Here is a 26,919-nt window from a genome sequence, read left to right on the forward strand (position 1 = left end):
ACAAAAAAGATTAAAAAATATAAAAGAAATTTATTTGTAAGCTCACAAAAAAGAATAAAATAGGCGAAAAATTATGCAGAGCCAGAGTCTTTCCTATTTTCAACATCTCTATCTACAAAAAGCATTTTAACCTAAAAAAATAAAAAACACTGCATCCTTAGGTTGAATTCTACGCCAATTTACAACCCACAATTTCAAGTCCCATTCACATACATATAGAATAACTTAGAAACCTTACAGGCTATTAATGAAAAGATTAAAGAGAGCACTACATAATCGAGAGAATTGTTGCTTATCGATAAATCGATAATTTATAAAGAAAAATTTCAATTATTCCCGAGCTAAAATGCCTAAAATGACCACTGTGCACTGTGAAGAGTGCCGTTGAAACTGTGACCAGATAGCGAGCCAGTTGTTGTTGCTGTGGTTATAGTTGTTGTTGTTGCTCGCCGGCAAGGTTAATATGTGCGACTGATTTATGTTGGCAGCAGCAGTAGCTGTGGCGAAAGTGGACTCCAAACTCAGGCTCAGACTCAGAAAACGACTTGGACTCGGACTCGGACTGGAGTTCGGATTCGGATTCGGACGTGGTGGCAAGTTGTGCTAACGCTTTGGACGGCGCCAAGCGCACGCAGCACATCCTTCATCCTTCATCAGAAAGCGCTCACATGCGCCCCTGCCCGCCCCCTATCCCCTATCCCTCTCGCCCTGCTCCTCCTCCCTCTCTCCTTCTTCCTTTTAGTTTGCGTGGCTCGGCGCATTATAAATGATTTTAATAATTTGAAACGATTTGTTTAGTTCTGCATCAAGTCGGATAAACGTCGATGATTAATTAGCAAGCCGCGTCTTGGCCAAGGCAAAGAAGGACGAAGGCAAAGGAGGAAGGACGAAAGATGGAGAATGGAGGATAAGAGTGGATGGGGCATACTGTTGGCATGTGCCATAGCGCTCCATTACATAAGCATGTTTTGTATTTTGCCATTTTTATCGCTTAGCCATTAAATTGGAGGCTTCGTTCGGTGCGAACGATTTGCCTATGAATCAGTAGCAGGAACAGGAGCAGGAGCAGAAACAGGAACAGGATCGAAAGCAGCAGGAGCAAGTCTGCCGTTGCTGTTTTGCCTCAGAGTAAGAGAAAGGGTAGGGGTAAGGGGAAAAGGGAAGGGGGAGCCGTTAATCAACTTTGCGTTTTGTTCGCGCATCTTACCCCAAAGCGAAAATTAATTGCTTACCCCCACCCTCCCCACCCACACACTCTCTCCGCTGTCACCACTTTTTTGTCGACAAAAAAAGACTCGAGTTGTGATTCTCGCGTTAGTTAATTGATAAATGGCCCAAACGGTTGGCTTGAGTGTTTAGGCCAAACAAGAGTGCGTACATATACACGTATGCATGGAGATGGATATGTATGTAAATTGCCAATAAATCCTTTGCTAGTTCATAATATCTGCTTAGTAATTCATTAAACAACAAACAGCAGTCAACAACAATTGGTTTTGAGTATTGCACAGTCTAGCAAACTCGACTGTTCGAACCTGTTCTATTCTAACAAATTGTATTTATTGCAGTAAAGAAAAAAATAATTAATAATATTCAAATTATTAAACAGAAATTAATTTATGTCTAAAAACCAGGGACCATAAGTAATGTTTTATTATTTTTTTTAATAAATAAGTCCAAAATCTCTATTTTTTCTAGAACCCTTGCATTCCCACCATCATTTTTAAATTTCTGACTTATAGTTTTTTTCTTCAATGATAATCATAAGCTTTGAATAATTTAATATAACTTAGACCATAATTATCATTTTATTTTATTTTGAGCGAAAAAATAAAAATCATTTATGATCATCAGTTTTAATGTTTTCTATCAAAAACAATGATTATCGTCTGAGTTTCATTAAATTATTAATATCTAATGATTAAATGAAGAAAAATGTAAAAATTAAAATATTCACATTACCAAGTAATTTTATCAATATAGCTTTAAGTTAATCCACATATTCCAAATAGTTTATAATGAAGAAAATTAAGATAAGTATTAATTTTGACTTTATTAATTTAAGCTTTCCACTTACAGCTTACAAAAGTCAACAAAAATAATATGTATATATTTACAAATTGGATAAATATATTGTATGGATTAGAAAATCTATTACTGTGATTGCTCTTTGTACTGATTAAATTAACTATTTAATTTATATTAAAATTTAACATATTTGTTATAATAACAATATTATATTTATATTTGTATTTCTTCTTTCCTGGCATTTCCTTAGCTGCTGTGGAGTAACTAAATTTGCAAATTTAATTATTTACACAATTTAACAACGACTGGACAAGTCGAAAAGCAATTTATGCAAATGCAAAACTAAATATTTACATTGAAATGTGCACGAAACCAATTTGAAATGATTATTATATGTAAGTTTGAGAGTGTGTCTGTGTGTGAATATATATATATATTTATACATGTATGTATTTATGTGTGTAAATGTATGCTTTAACCACCAGTTAACCACAATCCACAGGCATGCAATGCTCGGTAAAGTTTTTGAAGTCCAGTGTCCTGTTTAATCCTGCTAGTATTTTCTTAGAATCTGCTGTGTTGCCCATTTATTTGCCAGTGTCGGATGCATTAATCCTGGCTAAAATGTGTAGCACCTTTTAATTACCACACACACAGACAGAGATAGAGATAGAGAGAGAGGGAGACAGAGTCTGCCATTTGATACCTGAAACAATTTGTCCGTCTTTCTGACAATTTGTCAATGCGTCACATATTGACACATTTAATCCATAATTGTCAGCATTATTTGCTGGATAAATTTAAAGTCATAAATTGAAATATAAAGAGTTATAAATTTGCTACCTCTGTCGCATTCGCAGTCGCAGTCGCAGTCGCTGCTTCTGCCGCTGTCGCTGCTTTTCCTCTGCCTGCAGCGAAATAAGAATAAATTTATTATTCGAGTGGAGTTTTGTGCTATTTTGTAATGCATTTCGACAGCCGACAATAAATCATAATGCAAGACAAATACTTTAAAATTTGTTAATAAACAATTTGCATATTTTTGCATACATTTATTGATTATTGACGGTCTAACGGACACGTCGCTTTAGGCCATATAAAATGCCATTCGCATGGCTTTATTATTATTATTCTTATTACATTTAAATGGCTTAATTTAAATGTACAATAAAAATCATTCAATAATGATGCTGAACTTAATCCTTACTGTGTGTGTATTGGTGTATGTGTGTGTGTGTTGAGTGTTGAGTGTGTGTAAAGGTGGAATATGTGTATATTCAACTGAATCCAGCTAATTAAAATCGCCACTCATTGCCAAATCGAAGCATGAGTGCCTCATTAAGCTACCCACACTTCTGCACCTCCTCCGCCTCTCGCTTTCTGTCTCTCTTGCTCTCTTGCTCTCCTCTTGCAGCTGCTCTCTCCTGCTCTCGACTTCAGTTTGAGCGCATGACAAAGCCATTTAATTAATTGGAAAAATCAAGAGTTTCAATTACGTGGCATGCATTGCAAAACTCACTAATAGAAATCGATCTGCAAGCATAGATAACTCCTAAGCACATGATTTTAGAGAGATGGTGACGAAAGGAGAAGGTGGAGGACAAAGAGAAGAAGGAGAACATCCTAAACATTTCATTGACAAGCATATCGTAGAGAAATGTTAATTGTCCTCTTTGCACACATCTCTGACATTCCCGAGATTGCAAATATTTCTAGCATACAGTATTCACTCGTACAAGTAGAATTTTATATTAATCACATACACAGAATACAAATCAATTCTAAAGTTTAAAAAACTTGATTTTAGCTTGAATTTTTTAAGTATGTATTGAGGATATAATTCCTATATTTGGATAGTACAAAGACATTAAAAAATCGACATTAAAAAAGACTAAGAAGCCAAAAATATTTGGTCTAACTGAAAACAAATATTACAGAGCCCCAAAACTGAAAATATTGTTAAGAAAAACTATATATGACAATTATAAACTCAAATAACAATTCTTAATAAACCCTGAACACTATAGGGAATATTTTTATGAGATTTAATATTTTTGATTTATTTCGGCCGTTCCGAAAATCAGTTTCCATCAATTTATTTAAAATTTCAACAAAGTTATTAATTTATTTCCTATTACAAGTTAATTTAAAATATATATATCCTATTTCTTAATGAATTATTTTATTTATAAAAACAAGGCTTAAAATTTGGTGAATTCATCAAAAAATATTTTGAAAATGGCTAATTTGAAAATTGTGAGGGACTTTTGGAATCTACCTTGTAGTTTTGGTAGAAAAGCAAATTGTATGTAACAAACAGAAACTTGTGTAATTTTTATTCAAATGATATACATACCACAAAAGAGTAAAAAGCTTTTACATATTACATATTTTAAATAGATTAATCGTGCTATGGAAAAGAGATACAAATAAAACTTAAGCGCAGATATTTTAAATTAAGTGTAAACTTATCTTAAATAAATGTTAGAGATTTAATTTTTTCGATCAATTTATCGAAGTCAATTAAATCAGCTGTCTTAAATTTTTATTCACTTTTAAGAAAAATATTAAAATTAGGTATATTTTATATATAATAATTAACACATAATCTGTGAAATATTGTGGTTCTATTTTCATAATAATATACAAATACTACACAAATACACTAAATAATTATTTTGTGCATTTTTTTTATTTTAAAAAATAATTTAACTCAATTCTTGAACTATTTGATTTTGTCAAATTTCTCAATAATTTTATAGACATTTGAAAGTAAAAGATGCTTGTGTTCAGGAACCCCAGCAATTGCTTTTGGGTTACTTTTGCGCTGTAAGAGATTTGAAAAACACAACTGTGTATCTAATCATTTTTATGACTTACTTAGTAATGAGTGTGCACTGTAGTTAAACTAAGGTTGCATAAATACATTATTTTGAATATGTCTCCTCGTTGAGTGCATGTCTGATTCACATCCTCATTCAATTCGATTAGTTTGAGTGCATGTGAATGAATCGATCGCGTTAATCACATTTCTTGCACTCAAACTCTTTAGTCACTGCTCACTTGATCCACTTGATTGAGTTGCAATCATATGCCGTGAAGTGTAAGCTATTACTTAGGATAATTGTAAGCTCCTCCCCTCCCTTGCCTCTTGCCACTGCCCCCTTTGACCCGTTTTAACCTGTAGATACATTTGTATCTACAGTTGCAGTCGCAGCTGCACCTATGTATTTTGTAACTGTTGAAATTAATTAATGGCTGCACCTGCGAGATGACTGATTGTCTGTCTTCCAGGTGCAATAAAAAGGACATTGTGCGTGTAAGGATATGCACTATTATGTCAATGGGCGTGCAGGTCACAATGGGCGTGGCAGGTGTTAAATTGATTAAGTTAAATGCGAAACGAATTAACACAAATTCCACTTACTTGTCAGTCTGGTATTATCTGGTATTACATGACAGGAGCAGGGGAATAGGGAATTGGGAACCTACATAAATCTTCTTGCCTCGAAGAAAGTATTCTAATACTTTTTTCATTATTGTTTAGTGATTGTTGTTGCCCTGTTTATTTTCAAGCTTTAACACTTTTTTTTTGTTTTTCATTTTTGCATATTTTTGCTCAACTTTAGCTCCTCTTCGAAAATTCAGAGCGTGGGGTCTGGTGGTTGAAGAAGGGGAGGGAAAGGGGGTTGCTAGAACAAATGCCCGAAGCCGAGTTATAAATTTATTGCTGAACTTTGAAATACCACTGCCGCAGCTACTTCCTCAGCTGGCTTGGCTGAAGTCGCTGCGTTTTAAAGCAAAACTTCTGCATCTCAGTATTTTTCGCAATTATCCTTGAAAATGCAGCGTGAAGTCGAGAGCAACGTTTGTTGGAGCGTGTTGAAAGCTGCTAACGGAAATGGGTTTAACCCGGCAGTGGGAGAAAGGAAGTTGACACCAACGCGCGTTGGCTAAAACTGAGACTGAGGCTAAAACCAGATTTGTTGACTGGGGCAAGAGCTGCGAATAATTTATTAGTTGCGTAAAGAAATCATTTATTTGTTGGTTCTTTCTTCAGTTGCATCTGCATCCTCAGAATGGGTCGTCTTCCCTGTCAACACCCACCCCTCAGTAATGGGAGAAATGTGTCGAAAAACATAAATTAACTTACAGTTTAAAGTTACAGTTATACAGTCACTAATGTGATAGGTCAGGTTCTTGCATTAGATAACTAAGAAACTGAACGAGGAATGTGACAAAATAAACTCAACCCAGATGAAGTTCCGCTTTCGGTCAATTGGCTTGTGCAATAACTTTAATTTTTAGCAACAGTTTGAGTTGCATTGTGGAAAACTGAAACTAAACGACAAATGTGACAAAATAAGTCAAGTACAGTTCTAAATAAACTTTGAAACAGTGGGTTTGTGAATGAACTTGAAGCTTAACTACAGTTTGAGTAGCATTGTATAAAATATGAGCAACTGAACGACGTATGTGGCAAAATAAGCCAAACAAAATTCTTTTGCACTGTCTTTCTGTAGGTTTGTGTATTAACTTTAGTTTGGTGGTGTGGCCAAACTCAATGCAAAATAGGTCGAATTATGCTAGAGTTTAAATAAAATGAACTTAAGCAAATTCACAATTTGGTTATCTTAATTAAGCAGTTTGGATTTTAAATGTAATTTCCTTGTGTTGTTCTGTTCAACAAAGTCTCCAATCAATAACAGGATATAACAGGAATGGCCTGAAAAAAATGTATGTTTAAATTCAGCAAGCTACCTTCAGCTTCGAATTGACTTTATAAGAGTCACAATATAGCTTAGTTCATGCACAAGTTACAATACCTCAGACTGACCGACTTAACGACGACTTGAATCTTTCGAGGGTGAAATATATCTTTCGTTAAATTAAGAGTTCTGCTTTTTTCGGAGTACCGTTGGTGGAAGACTCAGCTAAGTTAAGACCTGTGAATTATTAAAACGTTATCGCTGTTATAAATTTAACGATTGAACAATTCCAAGGTATGCAGCACTGCTAATTCACTTATTTTCTACGACTTTCGTTGAAAAAATACTTAACGATTCAACGTCGAATGAAATCATTTGAGGGTGTAAAACACAGCTAAGTAGATAAGTTCAGAGCACTGTTGACAACTTTTAAGATAAAATTGCGATGCAAAATAGCTTAAATTCTAGCCAAATTTCATAGATAAATGCAAATTTCAAAATGCAATAGCTTTGTAGTAAATTAAAATTTTGTTGAAAACTCAAAATTCTTAATTAGATAAAATTAAGGGAAACATATTTATGAAGGTTTGAAGCTCGTTACCTACAGGGTAGAGAAGTTACAAATTTTATTCTAAAAAAATATCTAAAAATCGACAAAACTCAAACAAAAATGATGCAATAATTTAAAAAATTCTTACTTTAATATTAAGAAGACTTTTAAAATATTTGAATTTTCATGGGTGCAACCAAATTTGCAATTTGAATAAAATGGTACAAGTTGACAGATCGGGAAATTTTGCAGAGTGGCAGTTTCTGTCTGGAAAGCATCTAAATATGTTATTGTGGGCAAGTGCACAGTTTTACCAAAAATATTAATAGCATAGCTTAGCTAAAATTAAATTAGTACAAACTGCCAGATCGGGAAATTTTGTAGGGTGGCAGCCCAAGGGCCAAGGACCAGGCTGCCACCTTCAACACCAGTGCTGGCAAGTTTTTAGTGGGATCTTGATGAGCTGGCGCCAAGTCGATAAATTTAAATTTAGGGGTTGCAAATACAAAATGCGATAAATTTGTAATTAATTAACACTTTAAGGAAAATTTAAAATTCGAAGTTACATAAAATTAGGGTAAACACTTAATGAAGGTTTGAAGTTTGTCAGGCCTCGGGGAGAGAAATTACAAGGTTTAAATTTAAAAAAAAATTTAAAAAAATCTAGAAAATTCTTGAAAAAATTATAAAATTCTAGCTTCAAAATTACGAAATTTTACAAAACTGGGTAAAAATTTTTTTTTTTTTTTATTAATTTTGACAATGTTTTCAAAATGGTTCATATTGCCACATCGGTAAATTCAGTCTTCCTCACCAGTGCTGTCAAGTTTTGGGAGAGACAATAGCTGTTTCTATTAAATTCTGTTAAATTTGTTATTGTGGGCACTTTTGCACAGTTTTACCAAAAATATTTATAGCAAAACTTAGCTAAACATATGTTTAAAATAGCCAGATTTCCAGCTAATAGCAATTTTGAAATTATTCTAGCAAACGAACTCTGAAAATAGCCATTTCTAGCTATAAAATAGATATGTTGGCAACAGTGGTTAAGAGTTGTGATTTTATTAAAATACGTCGTACACTTCACATTTACAATATGACGAGAATTGCAACAAAGGTTAAGAGTCCCTAAATAACTAAGTACCGCTTTATTTTTGGCTGAACCTAATTCCATTTCAGGTCCAGTTCAGACTGCAGTGCATGTATTTTTATAAGCGGATTTGCGTTGATTAGAAATATGTTTCGATTCGGATTGATTACGATTAGCAACTAGGAGTAGTTAAATATTAACATCAGAGCACCGGCCCCTCCCTCCATCTTCCATCTTCCTCTCCTTCTCCTCCTGTTCCCTTCCACACTCTGCTCACTTTGTCTTGGCGCTGCGTAAATTCGACGTGGATAACAGCGACCTGGAGGGAGGTGGACGCTCATCAATGTGGTAGCCATTATAACGCCGTGTGGGCGCCTCGTTCTTTCGGCCCAGCCGACTCAGAGTGCTCGCACTGGTGGCACCATTATGCGGTGGTGGTTTCCTTGGCAGCGTGGAGATCTGAAAGGTACGAAGGTTTAAATATTTGTAATAAATTATACATAAAGATATTTTATATATATTTAATTAGGCCTGTTCCGGTTTTCACTTCCTATTTATCGGATTTCAAAAAATGTTATTTTTCCCGTTGCATTTGGGCTAAACCTTTTAAAATTATATTTTATTTTTTTACTGGGCTTAAATTCACCAACTCAAAGTGAATTCAATACGCAAAATATTTCCAGATTGATATAAGAACAGGTTAAAGATTTTTACTTCCGACAAATCTTGCTGAAAGTGAAAACCGGAACAGGCCTGAATATTTATATTTATATATTTGGCATATAACCAATAATTTAATAACCCCTTGAAATTTTATTAAAATCTTTTATTTAAAAAAAAACCGATTTCCGCACGAAATGTTATTTTAATAATGATTTGAGGTAAAATTTGATTCATTAAATATTTAATTTTGTTTCAATCATAAGCCCCTTGACATTTTTCTACATTTGTGATGTCACATAACTTTTTTAAAAATTAATCGATTTCCATACATTCTGTTTTTAATTCAGCATTTCAATTTTGTTCTTTTAAAAATTTCTATGTTTTCAACCATTAAACATAATTTTAATAGTGTTGAATTTTAACTCTTTGAACTCTAATAACTTGATTAAAAATCAACCGATTTACGTGCAAAAACTAATGTTGAACATAATATAGGCTCCAAATTGATTCTGAATTTAAATTTAGATCATACATACATTTAAATTTTTTTTTTTTTTTTTATCATTTTAGTCTAAGTTTTAATTTTTAATTTAAAAATATTTTTGATAATTTTATTTTAATTTTAATTTAAATGTTTTTAGTTGACACTAAATAAATAAATTGTTACAAAGATAACTTACGCGCTTGTTCTGCTCTTGGGAGTAGTTAATCTCGTAGCCGTCGCTGATGTGCTTGGGCTTCCAGGGCGCCAGCATGGACACCGATCGTGACACGGTGCGCGTCATGGGCTGCAATGGCGGTTTGCCCATGCCAGATCCAGATCCCGATGCAGCTGCAGCTGCTCCTCCGCCCCGGCGCACATCATCCCGGGACATGGAACGGCGACGCAGATTGTATGGCTGTGGAATGTCGCCCACGGTGGTGGCATGCAGGTAAACCACGCTGCGCTGGCTGTGCAAACTGGACTCCCCCTCGGTGCCCGAACTCTCAGCGGGATATCGCTCACGTTCCCTGGATACAAATGAGTTAAATGAGTGGGACTCATAATGAACAGACTCCTCTGCACTTACTTGCCGTAGCCGCCATCTACGGCCGTGCTGGATTGCAATCCTCGTCGGTCTGCACTGCGAGCGGGCTTCGGCGGCCCCAGCAGCGGTCGATCCTCAAAGCGCTGTGGCTTCTCCGAAGATCGCTCCAGTGACATGGCGCGCTGTCCAGTGCCACGCTTATGCCGCTCCGACGGCTCCGGCTCCGAGCCACTCTCTGAAATGTCCTGCAACTCGCGGGATCGCGAGTAATGGCGTCTCTTGCGGAAGTCGACCTCATCGCTGCCGTGCTCCAAGTGCTGCATGGAGCTGGCACGCTGTCGAGCTGCCGCGGTCATGGCCTGACCCGCCAGACTGTGCCGGTAATCCCGAGACGGAGGCGGTGGACTGCGATCCAGATTGTAGGCACTCTGTGAATGCTTCGAGTGGGCCAAGAGTGGACGTCGTCTGTGCAGGAGAAGACATCGATATGTGTTGTGATTAGAATTTGCTGATACTATATTTATTTCCAAAAATTAACTTAACGGAGACATTTAAAATTTAAAAAAATATATATATTTAATTTAAACAGAAAACATACAAATTATCAAACAGAAAAAGTAGTTAAAAATTGCTATTTAGGCTGCAATCAGTTTAAATTTATTTAATAATTTATTAAATATTATTTAAGGCAGTTGTCTTAAGAAATAACAAAAGATAAACATTTAGAAAAAAAATTTTATTTTTACCGAATAAAATTGATTTTAGATATTTAAAAAAATTGAATTGCAGATCTATAGTTACTTTAACTATGGCAGTTGACTCAATAAATTAATTCAACAACAGAATCAGATAACGGTTTCAGTTAGGGTTTCAGTTAAGTTTGTATTTTGGTTATCGGTTACAAAAAATCATTGTATATCGGTTACCAATTTTTTGTGGGTTTCGGTTTCAAAATACTGTTTTGATTCCGATTCACAATAAAAATAAGTGGTAGAAATATAAAAGAAAAGTTAAAATATGAACAGAAATATTTGATTTGAAAAAGATCTATTTAATAAGATTAATATTCAAATTTAAAATTCAAATATTTTGATTCAACCGAAACCAACCGTTATTCATGAATCGGTTATTAAACGGTTAATTCGACTTAAATAAATAGTTTCTCGATTTCGGTATAGTAAAAAAGTTTTGTTTTGGTTAGGGTTTAAGTTACGGTTAACAAATTCAATCGGTTAATACTGGTTAATGGTTACGGTTTCGATTACGGTTTTAATCTCTGTTTAAAATAAGACAAAAAAATTTAAAAAAGTGCATATCAATATTTAAAAAGATAGATTAATTTTAAACATTTAAGTTTCAATATCAAAATAATAAATTTGTTATAATTTTTATGTGTTGGATTGGAAAGTTTTAAGCATTAAGGAATTTAAGCAAATTTAAAAAAAAAAAGACCCCAAAAATGAATAATCTTGGTCTGATTGCGTTTATTCTGGGTTTTCCAATCATTTTGGTTTTCATTTTAGATACGTTTGAACACATATTTATAATTTAATTTATTTTCTTATTTAATTTTTTTTTTCAATCTTTGTAATTATTAATTTAAATGTATATTTACATGTCGTCTGCTTATAGTCGACCATAAATACAAAATATAAAAGATGAGTGCCTGGAGCATTTACCTGGGCATGCTGGTGGCCTTTGAAATGGTTGGCGGATTCGAGTCCAAGTCTGTGTCGCCGAAGAAGCGCAGATTCTTGGCGGGCGCCGCGTTGGCATTACGTTTACTGCGCTTCAGACTGGAGGTGGCCTCACTGTGTCCATTGACAGACACATTCAGCTGGAACAGGAATTGTTTAATAAAGAAATGAATCAGTTATTGGGAGTTGAACATACCTGCTCCTTGGGATTGCTTTTGGCACGCCGATCCAGTGACTTGAACCAACTGGTCTTCTCGGCTTTGACTGGCGTCTCCTTCAGCTCCTTCAGTTCCTTCTGCTTCTTGGCCGGCTTCTCTGTGGAGCCGCGCTTTACCAGCAATGGACTAGCTTTCGGTGTGGATAGACGGCGTCGCATTGAGATGTCCATTGTCTGTGATTGCAAAGAATTTGAAATGTAAAATTTGTTTTAGTTTCGCTCACGTCTCTTTATCTAAAAGGGGTCAAAGGTTTGAATTGCGGCACTGTGACGACAGCAACAGCAACAGCAACGGCATTGGCAACAGCAACAGGTTGCTTGTTGACGCCAACAATGTGGGGCAGGTGGCCTTTGCTCGAGCCTTGCCACAACTCATGCCTGTCTAATGAGAGTGGCTGCGACTGTGGCACAATCAAGCTGCGGCTTGTGGGGGCGCAACAACAGCAACAACAACAACAATGTCAGCTCACGTTGCAAACAAACTTGTTTTTGCCATTTGCGAATGCGAATACGAATTGAGAATTGAGAATTCGTTCGCTTTTGGCCAGCCCGTTGGCCCAATGAGACTTTGGCCCACTTGTGGTTGATATTAGGCAGGCCTATAAATAAGAATGTGAGTTTGCCCTCAATGTATATGTATTTCTTTTAAGTATTTGTATTTGTTATTGCGACTAACAAACCAACTTGCCAAACGGAATTTCAAACTGGCTAAAAGCTTGGCCAAAGTGGCAACAATTTGACGATTACGCACCCACAAAAATATAATTAAATATTCAAATATCGCTGCTTTGAGACGCCTTCCAGTTTAGTTTATGGCCCAAAGTCGGGGCCATAAATTAGCCAACAACATTATTGATTATTGGCACAACACAATTTGTTCTCTGTTGGTTCTGTTGGCTCTGTTGGCCATGTAGAATCTTCGAAAATGAATGCCAGCACTTAATGTTTCTCTGAAACATTTCTTTTTTTTTTTGTGCATTTTATATTTTTTAATTTTTTATGATTTTTATTTGTGTTTTATTGGGCGATTTCGGTGCGTCTTGTGTTCTTTTTTATGGCCATCGGGCATGAGCATAAATAATGGCCGCATATTGTCCAAATCGTTTACCACCAAACAGACCACTCGAAACTTTTTGATCGGCACGCAAAGCATTTTGACAACGGTCCAAACACACACACATACACACACGCACACACACTTGGGCCACACCTTTCCAATAAGCCACAATCGAATTGACGCCTCGCCCCCGCAGAAGTGAGAAGTGAGGAATAAGTCAAGAACAATGCTCCTGCAGGATGGAATTCTTTCTGGAATTGGGAAGGGAATTGCAGTGAAATCGTTCATTCGTTTATTGCCACACAGTGGAGTGTGGCAAGGTCTGTGTGTGTTGCAGCAACATCCGCTTAGAACAAACCGCTGTCAGACATCCTCTTCTCTGCATTCGCATTCACGATTAAGGCCTACAAATGCGCTCAAGCATTGCAAATTAGCTGCAGCTACGAATACGAATACGAATACAAATACTATGGCTAATGGCTAATGGAGAATGGATTGCGCAATGGCTCAAACACCTCGGCACAGTAGCCTAAAAATCACTTTGCAATGCAATTCAGCATGTGTACGTTGTGTGTGTGTGTTTGCTATTTTAATCAATTTTCCATACGCCCCGTTGGCCGACGCAATGCGACGCGTTTGTCAGCTTTCCTAATTTCCGAGCAGACAAACAGACAAGCTGTCAGCTTGACAGACTGACAAACGGACTGAGGGACAGACTGACAAACTGTCTCACTGACAGCTGCTTGCGTGGGCATCGCTTGTTGTTGTTGTTGTTGTTGTTGCTGTTATTATTGTTGCTGTTGTTGGCTGCTTTTGTTCTAGCTTAAACGTTCAGCCTCAACGCCTCGTCGCTGCCTCGTTTGAATCGTTTGAATAGTTGCCAACTTGAATTTGCAACTCTATTTGGCCAACGCCGTCCGTTTATTGTTTAAACACAATTTCAAGCATTCTTTATGACGGCTACGTCTTGATTTGAATACCCAACAAATGTGATAATTCTGAAAAGGGGTATAATCAGGTGAATCAAATACAAACTGGCAAGAGAAAAGAATAAAACAGTTGTGTGTGCGTATAGTGAACATTTAGGGTACAGCATTTGTCAACTTCAAGCAGAAATCAACAAAACAAAAACCTTAAAATATAATGTTTATATATAGTAAGGTTTGATGTAGGAACAACCGTGGTACTGATATGATATAAATGTATACCTTTAATTTTTTCTTATTAAATTGTTAAATTTAAAATTTTATTTGTATAATTTCGTTAAATTTTTGATAAGTCATTTGATTTTAGTTGACATAAATAAATAATAATAATAAAGGAATGGAAAAAATGTATTTTCTACATTTAGACATGACTGAATATAAATATATCAGAAAGATTTGAGGGGTTATACAAAGTAATATATCATCAGCCCTAAAGAGAGAGAAGCACCTTTGAGATGTTATAAGGACCTTTGAATTTTGATATTAGTTTTTAAATATTCCTATTTGAGTGTCAACATTTTTTACTATATCTAAATCAATTTCTTGATAACAATGTGGCGCTTGAATCCTGTAACTTTCTTTGACGAATGTTTGCATCTGATCCAATCTCTAGTATTTTAAAATTTCCTGTATTTCTTTTAAGCTTTCTAGTAAACTGTCCGTAATTGTTTTTTCTGTCCTACGCCAAATAAAATATTTCTGGAATACTGATATTTATAGCAGTTTGAGTTGTATTATTTAACGTATACTCAGCTCAGCTTACAATACGAATTTGATTAAAATTTATACTTTTACTATATTTTAAAAAATATTGGAAAATATTATATTTAAAAAAAAAAAAATACGTTCTAAAACAAAAAAAAAAAAAACACAGACTTTGGTGAAACATAAAACTAGATAGCTACATTGTTATCAAATGCAAATTTGGATTCAAGCAAGGAAATTAGACAGCTTTATTTAAATAAAGTGTGTGTAAGAAACATTTGCAGCAATTACAGGGCAACTGCTAGTCTACACTGTTAAATAGTTCTAGTCCAGCATTGAATTCAATTTGATATGGCGCGTTCTGCGAGACGTGTCTCTAAGAGACCGGGGCGGACATGAGGTCTTGTCGCTGCACCATTTTCGGCACGGCCTGGACGCCCACTTGGACACTGTCAGTAAGAAATAAATAGTGGCAGTGAGCAGGAAGTAGGCGCCTTAGAAATACACAAATATATACAGAAAGCAAAATGAAAAGAGGAGAAAAAGAGAGAAAAAAAGAAGTAACAATTGCAAAATTCGCAAGTAGCGTAGAGTTTCGGGGGCGACTTTATGAGAGACATGTGTGTGGCAGAGACGCAACGCCGCCAGACTTGATTAATATGAAATTAATAATGGGCGTCCCATGACCAAATCTGCGAGTTTAAGCAGAAGCACGGCAGCTGACCCAAAAAGGGTCAGTGAACCCTGGGCAAAAGCGCTATTAATTGGCCATTAGACAGAGGCCAGACAGAAATAATTCATTCCAAGATTCTAGTTTAAAAATTGTATTAATTTCTAATGAATAAAAATATTTATTTTTTGATTTAAGCACAAAATTCTAATAATATTTAAAAATATGCTGTGGATTGAATTTATCCCGGAATTTCACAAGAAATAATAAAATATTTGATACTAGTAAATAATTCTATTAAGAATTCAAATGATCAAAAATATTAGCTTAGAGCGAACTTAAGATTGATTTCACCACGGAGTTGCGCAATATAAATATCAAATATTCATGTGTCTAAATATTTGCAAAAAGCGAAGTTTAGGATGATTTTTTTCTGGAATCCCATAATAACAAAATTAAATATTAAATTTAAACACATAAATCTATTAAGAGAATCCATGATCAAAATATTTGCTGAGAGCTAAGTAAAAAAGTACTTGAATCAAGAATTTCTTTGGATTGACTTTATTCCAGGTATCCCAGATTATTACTTCTGTGTAAAGAACTAAGTAATTACCTTTGGTTCGCGTGAGGTGTCTTCGGTTAGTGCGTGATATTCGCGATAGCGTGAACGCATCTCCTCCTCCCGGACCATGTAGCGCTCCTTGTTCTTATCCTTCTCCTTCTCCCTCTCCTTGTCCTTGTCCTTATCCTTGTCACGTCGACTGAGAGTGCTGCTGTTGCCATTGGTAAGACGTGATGACTGTGCGACTTTTTTGCTGCTGGACACATTGCTGGTGCTGCTGCGTCCACTGCCACCGTGACTGCCAGTTCCTGTGCCCGCTCCCGTGAACAGCTGTTTCACCTTCTCGAAGCCACCCAGTTTCTTGATGCGCTTCAATGTGCTCGATTCCTCGCCCTGCTTCACCTGGGAGTTCTGCTCCCGGCGTCGCAATGTGCTCGTCGATACCGGATACTTGTCCAGATGCGGATCGAAGTGTGAGCCATCGTCAATGGAACGCTCCCGGTAGATGTAGCTCTGTTCGCGACGCAGACGTCGCTGCTGTTCCAACTGTTGCATTTGTTGGGCGCTCTCACGACGCTCCTTGCGCAAAAAGGACTCGCTGGCTCTCATATCATCCTGGGCCGTGCGTTTGCGCCATCTGCAAATGTATTTATTAATTTCATGAATTAAAAAAATATTTAATATATTATATGGTAGGAGTTTTATGCAGACTTTAACAACTTAAACTCGGATCCGACTAGTTTATTGGCCAGCATTTTGAAATTATAATTATTATTATAGAGGTCCAACATATTGTTATTTTTACGAAGCCATTTTTCTGCAGCCAATAGTTAACTAAATCAAATAAAGAATCTTTGCATGCTTATTTGCATAATTGAATCACAGTGGACGAAAGTCCACGCTAGTGACGAAAGCATCATATTCTTGATCAGTATCAGTAGCCTATTCGATATATCAATGCCCGTCTGTCCGTCCGTCTGTATAAAAACCTAAATCTCAGAGACTATAAGAGCTAGAGACACCTAACTTGGTATGTAGGCATTTTAGGCAGATCACCTTTTATTTTTGTTTGGGATCGGACCACTATATCATATAGCTCGCATAGGAACATTCGGTTGAAAATCAAGTTCTTGTATGAAAAACTTTTATGAATTTTAAGATATCTTAACCAAACTAACAGAACATGCATTTAACTTGGTCTTATACATCCTTACCGAAGTTGGCTCAAATCGGCTTACTTTATCATATAGCTGCTATAGAACCGATTTACCACCTAATTTCACATCCAAATTATAAGAACAATTAAAAAGCTACAGACACCAAACTTGGTATGTAGATTCCTCTATATTGCGGGCAGATCAAACTTGTTTCTTTCTTCGATCGGACCATAGCGCCCATAGAAACAATTGGTCAAAAATCATGTTTTTGTATGAATAAATTTTTTGTTTAATGACATATCCTAACCAAACTGATACAATAGGCATTTAACTTGGTTTTATATATTCTGTCCAAAGTTGGTCGGGCCACTATATCATATAGCTGTCATAGGTCCGATCGGGTGAAAATCAAGTCTAAGTATGAACAACTATTCTGTTTAATGAGATATCGTAACCAAACTGAGAGAATATATATATAAAACCTGATTTTATATATCCTGTTCAAAGTTGGTTTAAATCGGACCACCATATCATATAGCTGGCATAGGGCCTATCGGGCGAAAATCAAGTCTTAGTATGAAAGATATAGTAACCAAACTTAAAGAATATACATAAAACTTGGCATTATATTTCCTTTCCAAAGTTGGTTCAAATCGGAGCACTATATCATATAGCTGTCATATGACCGATCGGGCGAAAATTAAGTCTTAGTAGAAAAACTTTTGTTTAATAAAATATCGTAACCAAACTGATACAAAATGCATAAAACTTGGTTTTATATAGCCTGTCCAAAGTTGGTTCAAATCGGACCACTATATCATATAGCTGTAGAAGGACCGATCGGGTGAAAGTCAAGTCTTAGTATGAAAATCTTTTATGTTTTACGAGACATTGTAACCAATCTGATAGAATATGCATTTAAGCTAACTAAATATTCTTTAGTTTTTTCCATTATTAGTTATTGCCATAGTAAGTACGGGGTCTCCGACAGTCGAGTATGCTCGACTGTAGCACCGGCCCACTAGTTTTTAAATATCTTAATCAAACTAAGTAAAGTTGATCTTATATGGTATATCCTGACGAAATTTGGTTCAAATCAGCTTACCATATCATATAGCTGTTATTGGAACAATTAGTCAAGAATTAAAAATGGCGCAGTGCAAGGGGATCGAATCTTCTGCATGCCTAGTATCTTAGTACCTAGGCTTGGATTTTAGAAATTTTGGGACATGACAAAGCTTTAGTCACAATATACTTTTATGGATAAGATGTGAGGATTGGCTGGTTTAAAGAATCGAATTATTGTTTAAGAGTCTAAGGCTAAGAGTTAAGGGTCTAGTCTACGGTCTATCCAATCTGAAAATATTGACTAAGGTAATTGATAAAGCTCAGGCATAACTCACCTTGTGGTTAGATCGCCATTGAAGGACTCTTTGCGAAAATCATTCTCAATGCCCGAATCGCCCTTGTCGAAGCTGCGCTGCTGCAGCTTGTCCCGCTTCAGGCTGCTCTGCCAATAGTCCTGCTGCTGGGACAACCTTCCGCGTTCTGTGTTGCGCAACTCTGGCGAGGATCTATACTGATCCGTGCCCGTTAGCTGCGAGTCGAGGCTCTTCGGCTCTTGTTCCTGATGCTCTACAGAATTGTAATCGCGATCGTGTCGATCTCGTGGCGAGGAGCCGAGTCGTTCACGATGTCGCGACTCACGGACCTGTCCATCCTTTTGGGTCTCCCGCACGTAGGTCTCCTTGACACCGCCATGCCCATCATCATAGTACTTGGTGTGGCGATAGCGAGAACTCTTCTCCATCTTGGGCAGCGTGCTCTGGCCTGCATCAATCACATCCGGATGAGCGCGAACCGCATTGCGATGATAACGCTCCTCGGTGGCCACCTCTTGCTCTCTCTCCTGCTGTCGCTCTCTCTCTGGACTGTAGTACTCGCGCATTCTCTCCGGCTCTTGACGGGAATTGTGCTGTCGCTCCAATGTGGTTACCTCGCCAAAGCGACGAGTTAGGATGCGATTCTCCAGCTGCGCCCGCCTGTAGCCCAACTCATCCAGATACGGAGCTGGACTGACGCTTCTAATGACTGGAACAATTGGTGGCTCTGAACGACGCTCCCTCTCCCGTTCTCTCTCCCTTTCTCTCTCCCTTTCTCGCTCCCTTTCTCGCTCCCTTTCTCGTTCTCGTTCTCTCTCCCTTTCTCGTTGCGGAAACTCATCCTCATAGTAGAGCTTGCGTGTCTCAAAGCCCAATCCTTCGTCTTCATCGCTGAGATTGCGTGGACTCAGCTGCTGCCAGGGCGAAGGTGAATGGGAGCTTGCCAGTCGCGTTGTTGTTGTGGTTCCTCCGCCATTCGGTGTAGGGGAGTAGCTATCCTGGTGGGGTGAACTATGCAATGGTCTGTCGGCGGCTCTTGGAGGCCTCGCCGGAGCATAGTCACGCTGTGGAGTACGTGAATCTCGGCCAGAAGCACGAGGTGGCTCCTCGCTGTGATCCAGCTGGGCATAGGTGATGCCCTCGTTGGGTCGAATGTAGGAGAAAGCTGGTTGGGTGATAATAACCGGTTGGGGCGAAAATCGCTCCATGGAGAGACGCTTCACCAGGCCGTTGACAGTGCGACCTTTGGTCAGCGGCAATCTCTCTGCGGGCTGCTGTGAGCTGTGCATATTCTCGCTGGACTTGGACTTGAGTGTCTCGATGCGATCACGAATTCCAGCCGATATGGATGATGAGTGGCCTGTGCCGGCTCCGGATTGTTGCTTTAGCAGCGGTCCGTCTATCTCCGCCTGGGAACGGCTCCGGGAGAGCAGCTCACTCAATCCCAGCTCGCTCTCATTCTTCTCGCGCACTGTAACAGCGTCCGATTTGCGTCTCTCACGCTCCCGAAAGTAATCCTGCTCAAAGTAATCCTCCCGCTGCGATTGCTCAATGATAGGAGTCAATTGTGGTTTGACACTGCTGGGATTGGGATCGTTCCTCTTGGTCAGTCGACTCTTTGCCTCCTTGTGGCCACTGCCAACATCACTTTTGCTGCGCACTAAGCGTCGACCGCCGCCTTCCTCAAATCGTGGATCCCTCTCCAACTGATTGACATTCGTGTCGCTCTTGCGACTAAATAGGCCAAAGATCGAGGGTCGCTTTGCAGGTTTCTTGGCAGCCGCGTCGCTGACGCTACGTGCCACAGGTTTGCCCTTTTTGCGTCGCGTGGGCAGCGAGTGGAAGCGTTGGGAATCACTCGGAGTCGCACTCTGACGCTTCTGTTTGACACGGAATGTGGGTATGTTATCCCCGTTGGCTGCCTTGCTCTGATGCTGACCCGCCTGGGCGATGACTAGTGCCGCCTCCTTGCGTATATCCTCGGGATCGATGTCCGGCGGCAGTTGATGGTAGCCTTGTGGTAGGCCCCCAATCGGCTGTAAATTTGTCGTTTCGTAGTCGTACTCCGACGGCTCGTTGGCCCGCTTAGCTAAGGGAGAGAGAGAGAGACAAATAAAATATTTATTAAAATAAAGAAAAGTAAACTTTAAAATTAAATTATATTTTTGATATAAACAGAAAATTAAAATAAAATACCTACACTTTAGAGTTAGGTTTTGTTTTTAAATTTTCAATTCATCTCAAGTTAAATTATATCAAGTACTTATGTGAAGCCAGTTTCAAAATTCTAAGAGATGTGAATAAATAAATAAACCAAACAAGGAATTTACCAAAAAAAAATAGGAAGAGGAACACAAAGAGATTTATAGAAGACATTAAAAGAAATAAATGAAAAACAAGTTAATGGTCCAATTAGGACCATTTTTCCAACGTCTAATTAGCGTCTCAGTTAACTAATGACGTAAAGATTTACAATTAAAAATATATATCACTCAGTTTTAATTTAATAACTATAAAAATATGCGCCGTACAGTAAAAAAACACCAACTTATAACATAAAGTGAAAAACACCAACTTCAAGAACATTTATCTAAGTTATTTTGTTCTTTAAAGAAGAACATTCAGAGGCCAACTTACTAATATTTAAAGTATTAATTTAAAAAATTACAGCTTTTAATGTAAGAATGAAATTCTTAAATTATTAGGAAAATATTAACATTAAATATTTGTTTTCTAACTTTAAGAATTTGATGTTCTCGACGCATTTTTTAGACCAAAATTCTTAATTCGGAGACAAAAACTTAATTTTAGAATTTGTTTTCTCAGTGTCGAGCAAAATAAAATAATGCTCATAAATCTAAGACTCAAGTTGTATTTTTTATTTAAAAAAAAAATTATATTTAATTTTAAAATAATGAATTAGTGTTTGTTAGCTGGTATGAAATAAATATATATTTTTATTAATATAAATAATAAATTAATAGTTTTCTTAAACTGTTACATATAAGTAAAATAATTGAATATACAATAAAAGGAGAATCAGTATTATTTTCTGAATGAAAGGTACAATGGAATATAAAATACGCATTGGGCTACGCCAATATCTAGTAAACAAATAATTAAATAGCTGAAACAAGAATAAAACGTAATAAGTGAGATTATTTAAAAGCAGAACTAGCTCGCATTCATGTAACGACAATTAGCACATTTGCCATCATCGCCCGCTTGACCCAACGATGATGTAATAACTTTGCCACAAGACAGAAATTCAAAGTGTGAATTGGCAACAGCTGCCTGCTAAATAAGGCAGCTGGATGCTGAACCAGGTCCGATGCTGCATCATTGTGCTACTCACAATGGATTTGGCATTAGCCCACGTCTCGCTTCTATGGAACCGTGTAGTCTGTAATCGGGCGCTGTAAGCGCTAATGGCCATTGAAGAGACTCTTGGCCAAGAGGAAGAACGTGGCAACTACTTGACTGCCTGGTCTGGCCGGGCATCTATTCGATGATCGTAAAGATTCTTCTTCCACTTCCTCACTTGTTCATAATCATTATTATTTAATACCCCGAAAACAAAAAACGTGCCGCGCTATCTTAAGCAGCAGCAACAACAAAAGCGATCATCATGAACAAAACAAGATTGCTGACCAACACCAAGCAGCAACAGCAACAACAACAGCAGCTAAAACGTGCGTGTTCTTTGATAGCTTTTTTAACTCTCTATTTCTTCTTTTTTTCCTATTTTGTTTTTGTCGTTCTTGTTGTTGTTGTTTCTGTGTGCCTCTTGGCGGCTCATCAACTCAACTAGCGCGCCCCGAACGGGAGCAATCACAACACAGTACGCATGAGATTACGCATCTTGACACTCAGCACTTGTTAAGCGATAGAACATGCTACAAATACACTTGAACATACATTCTCGGGCAAGTTTGTTGCCTAAGTCATTTGTTTTACATGCAAGGAAATTGCACTGACCTTGACTGTGGCACATAGACAACATCTACTGACAACTGGAATTTCAACTACAGCTGCAGCTCTTTAAACTGAGAAAGTTATCGAAACTGTGACTAATTCCAGATTTCTAATTTGAATAGAATGAATAATGACAAGCTGGGCGTGGCAGGTGTCAAATAGCAATCACAAACCATTAAAACAAACACCATTCATGCGGCAAGTTTGCGTATTGCTAAAGACAGAACGAAATACATTCATGAATATTATTCGAAACAGTTGTAAGTTGCTGCTTAAGTTGCCTGATTGCCCCAAATAACTATCTGAATACTCAGCGAAAGCTAGTTGATATCATGTCTGACTCACGAAGATTAGGCTTAAAAATTAAGAGATCCCATTCTATTTTTCCAATTTATTAAGATTAACCTTGACAAGTAGAATCTTCTGATATATTTCACAACCATTAATAATTCACTCCTAATTTAGTTATGTTCAACCAGTCTTTTGTTTTCTTAGTGCTGATACAATCATTAAGTGAGTTTAGTGAGTCTCTTAAACAACTCATTTAATACTTAAGCTTTGGATAAAAATCAGTGGAAATGCTGGTAAATGTTAATAAAGCGCTCAAGAAAGAGCAAACCACAATTCCATTGAGTGGTTACCTGTTTAACTCTTGCGAACTGCGAACAGAGATCGCAACTTGCCAAAATGATGAGATGCGATCAACTGTCAAGCTAAATGTGTCAAGGTAAATTGTGGCTATGCACCACACACACAGACATGCATGCACCACATACGCACACACCTGTATGTATGTGTGTGTGTATGTGGTTTGATAGGTTGCTGCGGCTGTCAGTCGACATGCGAGGTTGTGGTTACTCGTGAAGCCCATCACATTGTGTTGTTGATGTTGCTGTTGTTGTTTAGCTTGAGGTGGTGGCTGCTTTTAGGCAACAGGAAAACATAAATTGCAACTAAGCGACAGTTGTTGCCGCCTGCCACGCGGCAGCGAGTGAAACTAAAGTCAATGTCAAGCATAACAGTAAATGCCTCTGCCTCTGCCTTGCCACATTCTCAGCGATCTTAACAATGATCTGACTCTGACTCTACTTTGGTTTCTACGAGTGCAGCTATGATTGATTGCGCATAGCTTGTTGAGAGACCGAAAAACAACAACAACAACAACAAGAACAACAACACCACGCAAAAGGCGCTGAAAGCCATTCATTAATTTAATCATCGATCCACTTAATGAATTCGTACCATGGCCAACGGGCTCTATGATTTGTATGCCCATGCCGAATGACTCCGAATCGCTTCCCCAATGACTCCGTCTCCGACTCCGACTTTCAATGAGCATAAAAAGTGCCTACGGGAATTGCCGTTGTGCGAAATGCAACAACAACATTAAAACAGAAAAAGAAAAACTTTCGGCGCATTGCGGCATTGCGATAAGGCATCTGATCCAATTTTTCAGCCTTCACCAAATTGCAAACTGGTCCCGAACGCAACAGCTTGGCAACTTGCTACAAGTTGCCACAACTTGGGCGCCTGTTCCGGTTCTTTTTGGTTTATTTTTATAGGGCATACAGACGGTAGTATAGTATAAATAAATCAATATATTGTGTTGGTTCTTATAAACTTTATCCCTTCAATATAATGTTGATATTAAAAAACATGACCTAGGACAAATATGCTAAAATAGAAGATCTATATACAGTTATGTAAATTCAGAAACACAAAAAATATTTTTGAAGCTAAACAGTTTTAAAAAAAATATATTACAAAATTTCAAATTTTTTCTAATTTGATTTTTTTTGGGCTCCACGAATATTAATTAGTCAGTCAATCAGTCAGTCAGTCAGGACAAATAGTTTTATATACATAAATAGATAAGTATTTTCAAAACTAGTAATTTGAATTGAATTATGTCTATCAAATAAAAAATTTAGCAGTTGTTTTGGTGGCCAGGTGCTCAATGGTCACATTTTTTAAACTTTTCGTTTTAAAAACTGCTAGGTTTGATTTTCAGCCTGCCATGTAATTAAGAATAGTCAGAAATTTATGTTCCATTACCGTCAATTGTATCTAGAATTTGTTTTAAAGTATATTGGAATTAAACGCATATACTAGTTCAAGTAAAATAAAACAAAAATAGTGGTTTTGATTTTTAAATGAAGCGCAAATCAATCAATTTAAATTGAACCATCTATCCTATAATTAAGTTATGTTAATATTCAAAAAATTCGAAGTTCACTAAACAATTTAATGCAGTATTCGAGACCCGAAATGCAGCCTGTGTTGGTTAAGAATATTTTTTAATTTAATTAACTTTTGGGTAAAATACAGCAAATATATGATTTTTAATTTCAAGAAAAACCATTCATAAATAATATATATGAATGGTTTGGGAGCAGTCACCGATCGAAAACCCACATAGGGGGTGTTTTATTCAAGTGATGAGGAGTGTATAAGCTTAACAAAACTGCAGAAACGCAAATGCTACTCATTATTTTATTGTGCACATTATTTTGACTGTAGTGGCAGGCCACAACATTGACATGACTGCGGCTGTTTTGTTGGTTTAGTGATACTTCTGACAGAATCGGAATCGACTTTCACTGGCGTCTGTTTTAGATTACCCAAAGATGGCATGTGGATGCAACATTAAGAGCAACCGCAAGGCTGAACATGATTCATATCAATCGCGCCCACAAGCTGTCAAGTGTCGAGATAACTGGCTATTAGGGCTGTCGCGTTCCCTCCTCTGGCACCTCCAACACCCTCCGTTTCCTGAGCACCCGCATTGTGTGACCACTACTGGTCTAAGTTCAAGTGGGGAGCGCTAATGAACCGACAGGGGGCACGAGACGAAGACGCGAAAGGCAAATGGGCAGTGGCATGCCAGTGCCAAAGATCTTGAGGCTCATGGCCGTTCGACTGTGGCATGCCACAGAGCGGCAGTGCGGCGCGCCTTTGGGGCATTTCAATTAACCTGCGCACTTTCGATTTCATCGGGCCTAGCCTGGCCTGGGCCAGGTCTTAAGTCTGGGCCTGGGCCTGAAGAGTGAGACGGAGACTGAGACGGAGACTGAGACGAAGACTGGGCCTGGCGAAGGCTTTAGCTTTATCTAGGCGGGTCCCAGTGCAGCAATTCCAATGCTAAACGACCGCGCACTCATTCCAGAATTGAAATAATTGAATGCCCTTGTGCGCTTATCGCTGACCAGAGCATTTCCACAGAGAGGAGAGAGGAGAGAGGATTCCCAGGCTTGCCTTGGCTGCCTTGGCTGCCAGCCTCCTAATCACATCAAAAGCCATGCCGCAGCGCGTCGCGTCCTTGAAGGCAAATGCCAAGCAGCCAACCAGGCAGCCAGCCAAGTTCTCGAATGTGACAAGTATGTAAATAAGCGAACTGTATTGACATGTGCCTGCCTGTTCGATCCTGTTGCCGCCTCAAACAAATCGTGCTACTCGCTGGCTCCAATTAAAATAGCTGCTATGCACATGAGTTGTTGCTGTTGTTGTTGTTGTTGTTGTTTCGGTTTATTGTTGGTGTATTTAGCTGATCTCGAATGACTTTCAAAACAAATACAAATAGAAACTTTCGCTAAAGAATGGACGCGGTTCATTCGCGCTAGTCGGGCATTAACGAAAGACTTAAGCGACAAACTTGTTTTTGCACACAGCAGCAGCTGTCAACATCACATTAAGTGAGAGCAAGCAACAACAACAACGATAACAACAACAACAACAACAACTGTTAGCGAAACGAACACACAAAAGACACACAGTCTTTAGACGGCAAGCCGAGTGCCAAAAAGTTCGCTAAAAATAATCTCAGACTCATTTCAATATACATTTTCAATAAACAAATGACGCAATCTTTGCAATTCAATGCGAGATTCAGGCTAAGTGGCGTCCGGAGTTAACCACGAAGAACAAGAAGAGGGAGAATTTTCGAGTTGCTTGATTTAGCCAAAAAACTGAACTGATCGACAACTCCATTTGCCATTTGCCCGCACCACCGCACTCTCTACACTTCCCGTTCCACCGTTGTTAAACACACTTGAAAAACACACACATTTAATAACTGGCGACCGCGACAGCAACACCCAATGCCAAGCAGGCTAAGAACCTGACTGAGACTTGGCCAACAACGGCGCAAAATGAGCAGCGGCCAGTTACAAGGCAGGTGGCAGAGAGAGGGCGAGGAAGGGAGAGAGGAAAGGGGGATTGCAAGTTGCTTGCTGCCTACGCCAATGTCACAAAAGCAAAATAGTGCGAAATGGTGGGCAGGCGATGCCAAAAATGAGACTTACTTATTAATTAAGTTTCTTTTGGCCTGACTGACAGTTTTTGTTGTTGTTGTTTTTGTTTTTGTTGTCGACTCTATAAAACAGAATATGCAAATTATAAAGTTATGAACAAATAAAAAGCAAAAACATAAATGGCATTTTA

The 26,919-nt window shown here is 37.9% G+C and overlaps 1 protein-coding gene across 2 annotated transcripts in view; it reads right to left on the reverse strand.

Moving 5' to 3' along the window:
* Positions 1-8,328: 8,328 nt before the first annotated feature.
* LOC117785791 (zinc finger CCCH domain-containing protein 13) overlaps positions 8,329-26,919 on the reverse strand; it is a 38,558-nt gene continuing 19,967 nt past the window's right edge. The window contains exons 3-10 of one of the 2 annotated variants that reach the window (XM_034624024.1): positions 19,329-20,593; positions 18,526-19,286; positions 16,017-16,602; positions 11,962-12,156; positions 11,748-11,905; positions 10,111-10,533; positions 9,721-10,051; positions 8,329-8,836 (exon numbers count right to left, since the gene is read on the reverse strand). In XM_034624024.1, coding sequence (XP_034479915.1) covers positions 8,651-8,836; positions 9,721-10,051; positions 10,111-10,533; positions 11,748-11,905; positions 11,962-12,156; positions 16,017-16,602; positions 18,526-19,286; positions 19,329-20,593 — 3,905 coding nt within the window. In that variant the 3' untranslated portion in view covers positions 8,329-8,650. Of the gene's footprint in view, positions 8,837-9,720; positions 10,052-10,110; positions 10,534-11,747; positions 11,906-11,961; positions 12,157-16,016; positions 16,603-18,525; positions 20,594-26,919 lie in introns of both variants that reach the window. The other variant, XM_034624023.1, reaches the window with a different exon arrangement.

Source organism: Drosophila innubila (genome assembly GCF_004354385.1).
Source record: "Drosophila innubila isolate TH190305 chromosome 2R unlocalized genomic scaffold, UK_Dinn_1.0 1_C_2R, whole genome shotgun sequence".
Taxonomy (NCBI): Eukaryota; Metazoa; Arthropoda; class Insecta; order Diptera; family Drosophilidae; genus Drosophila; species Drosophila innubila.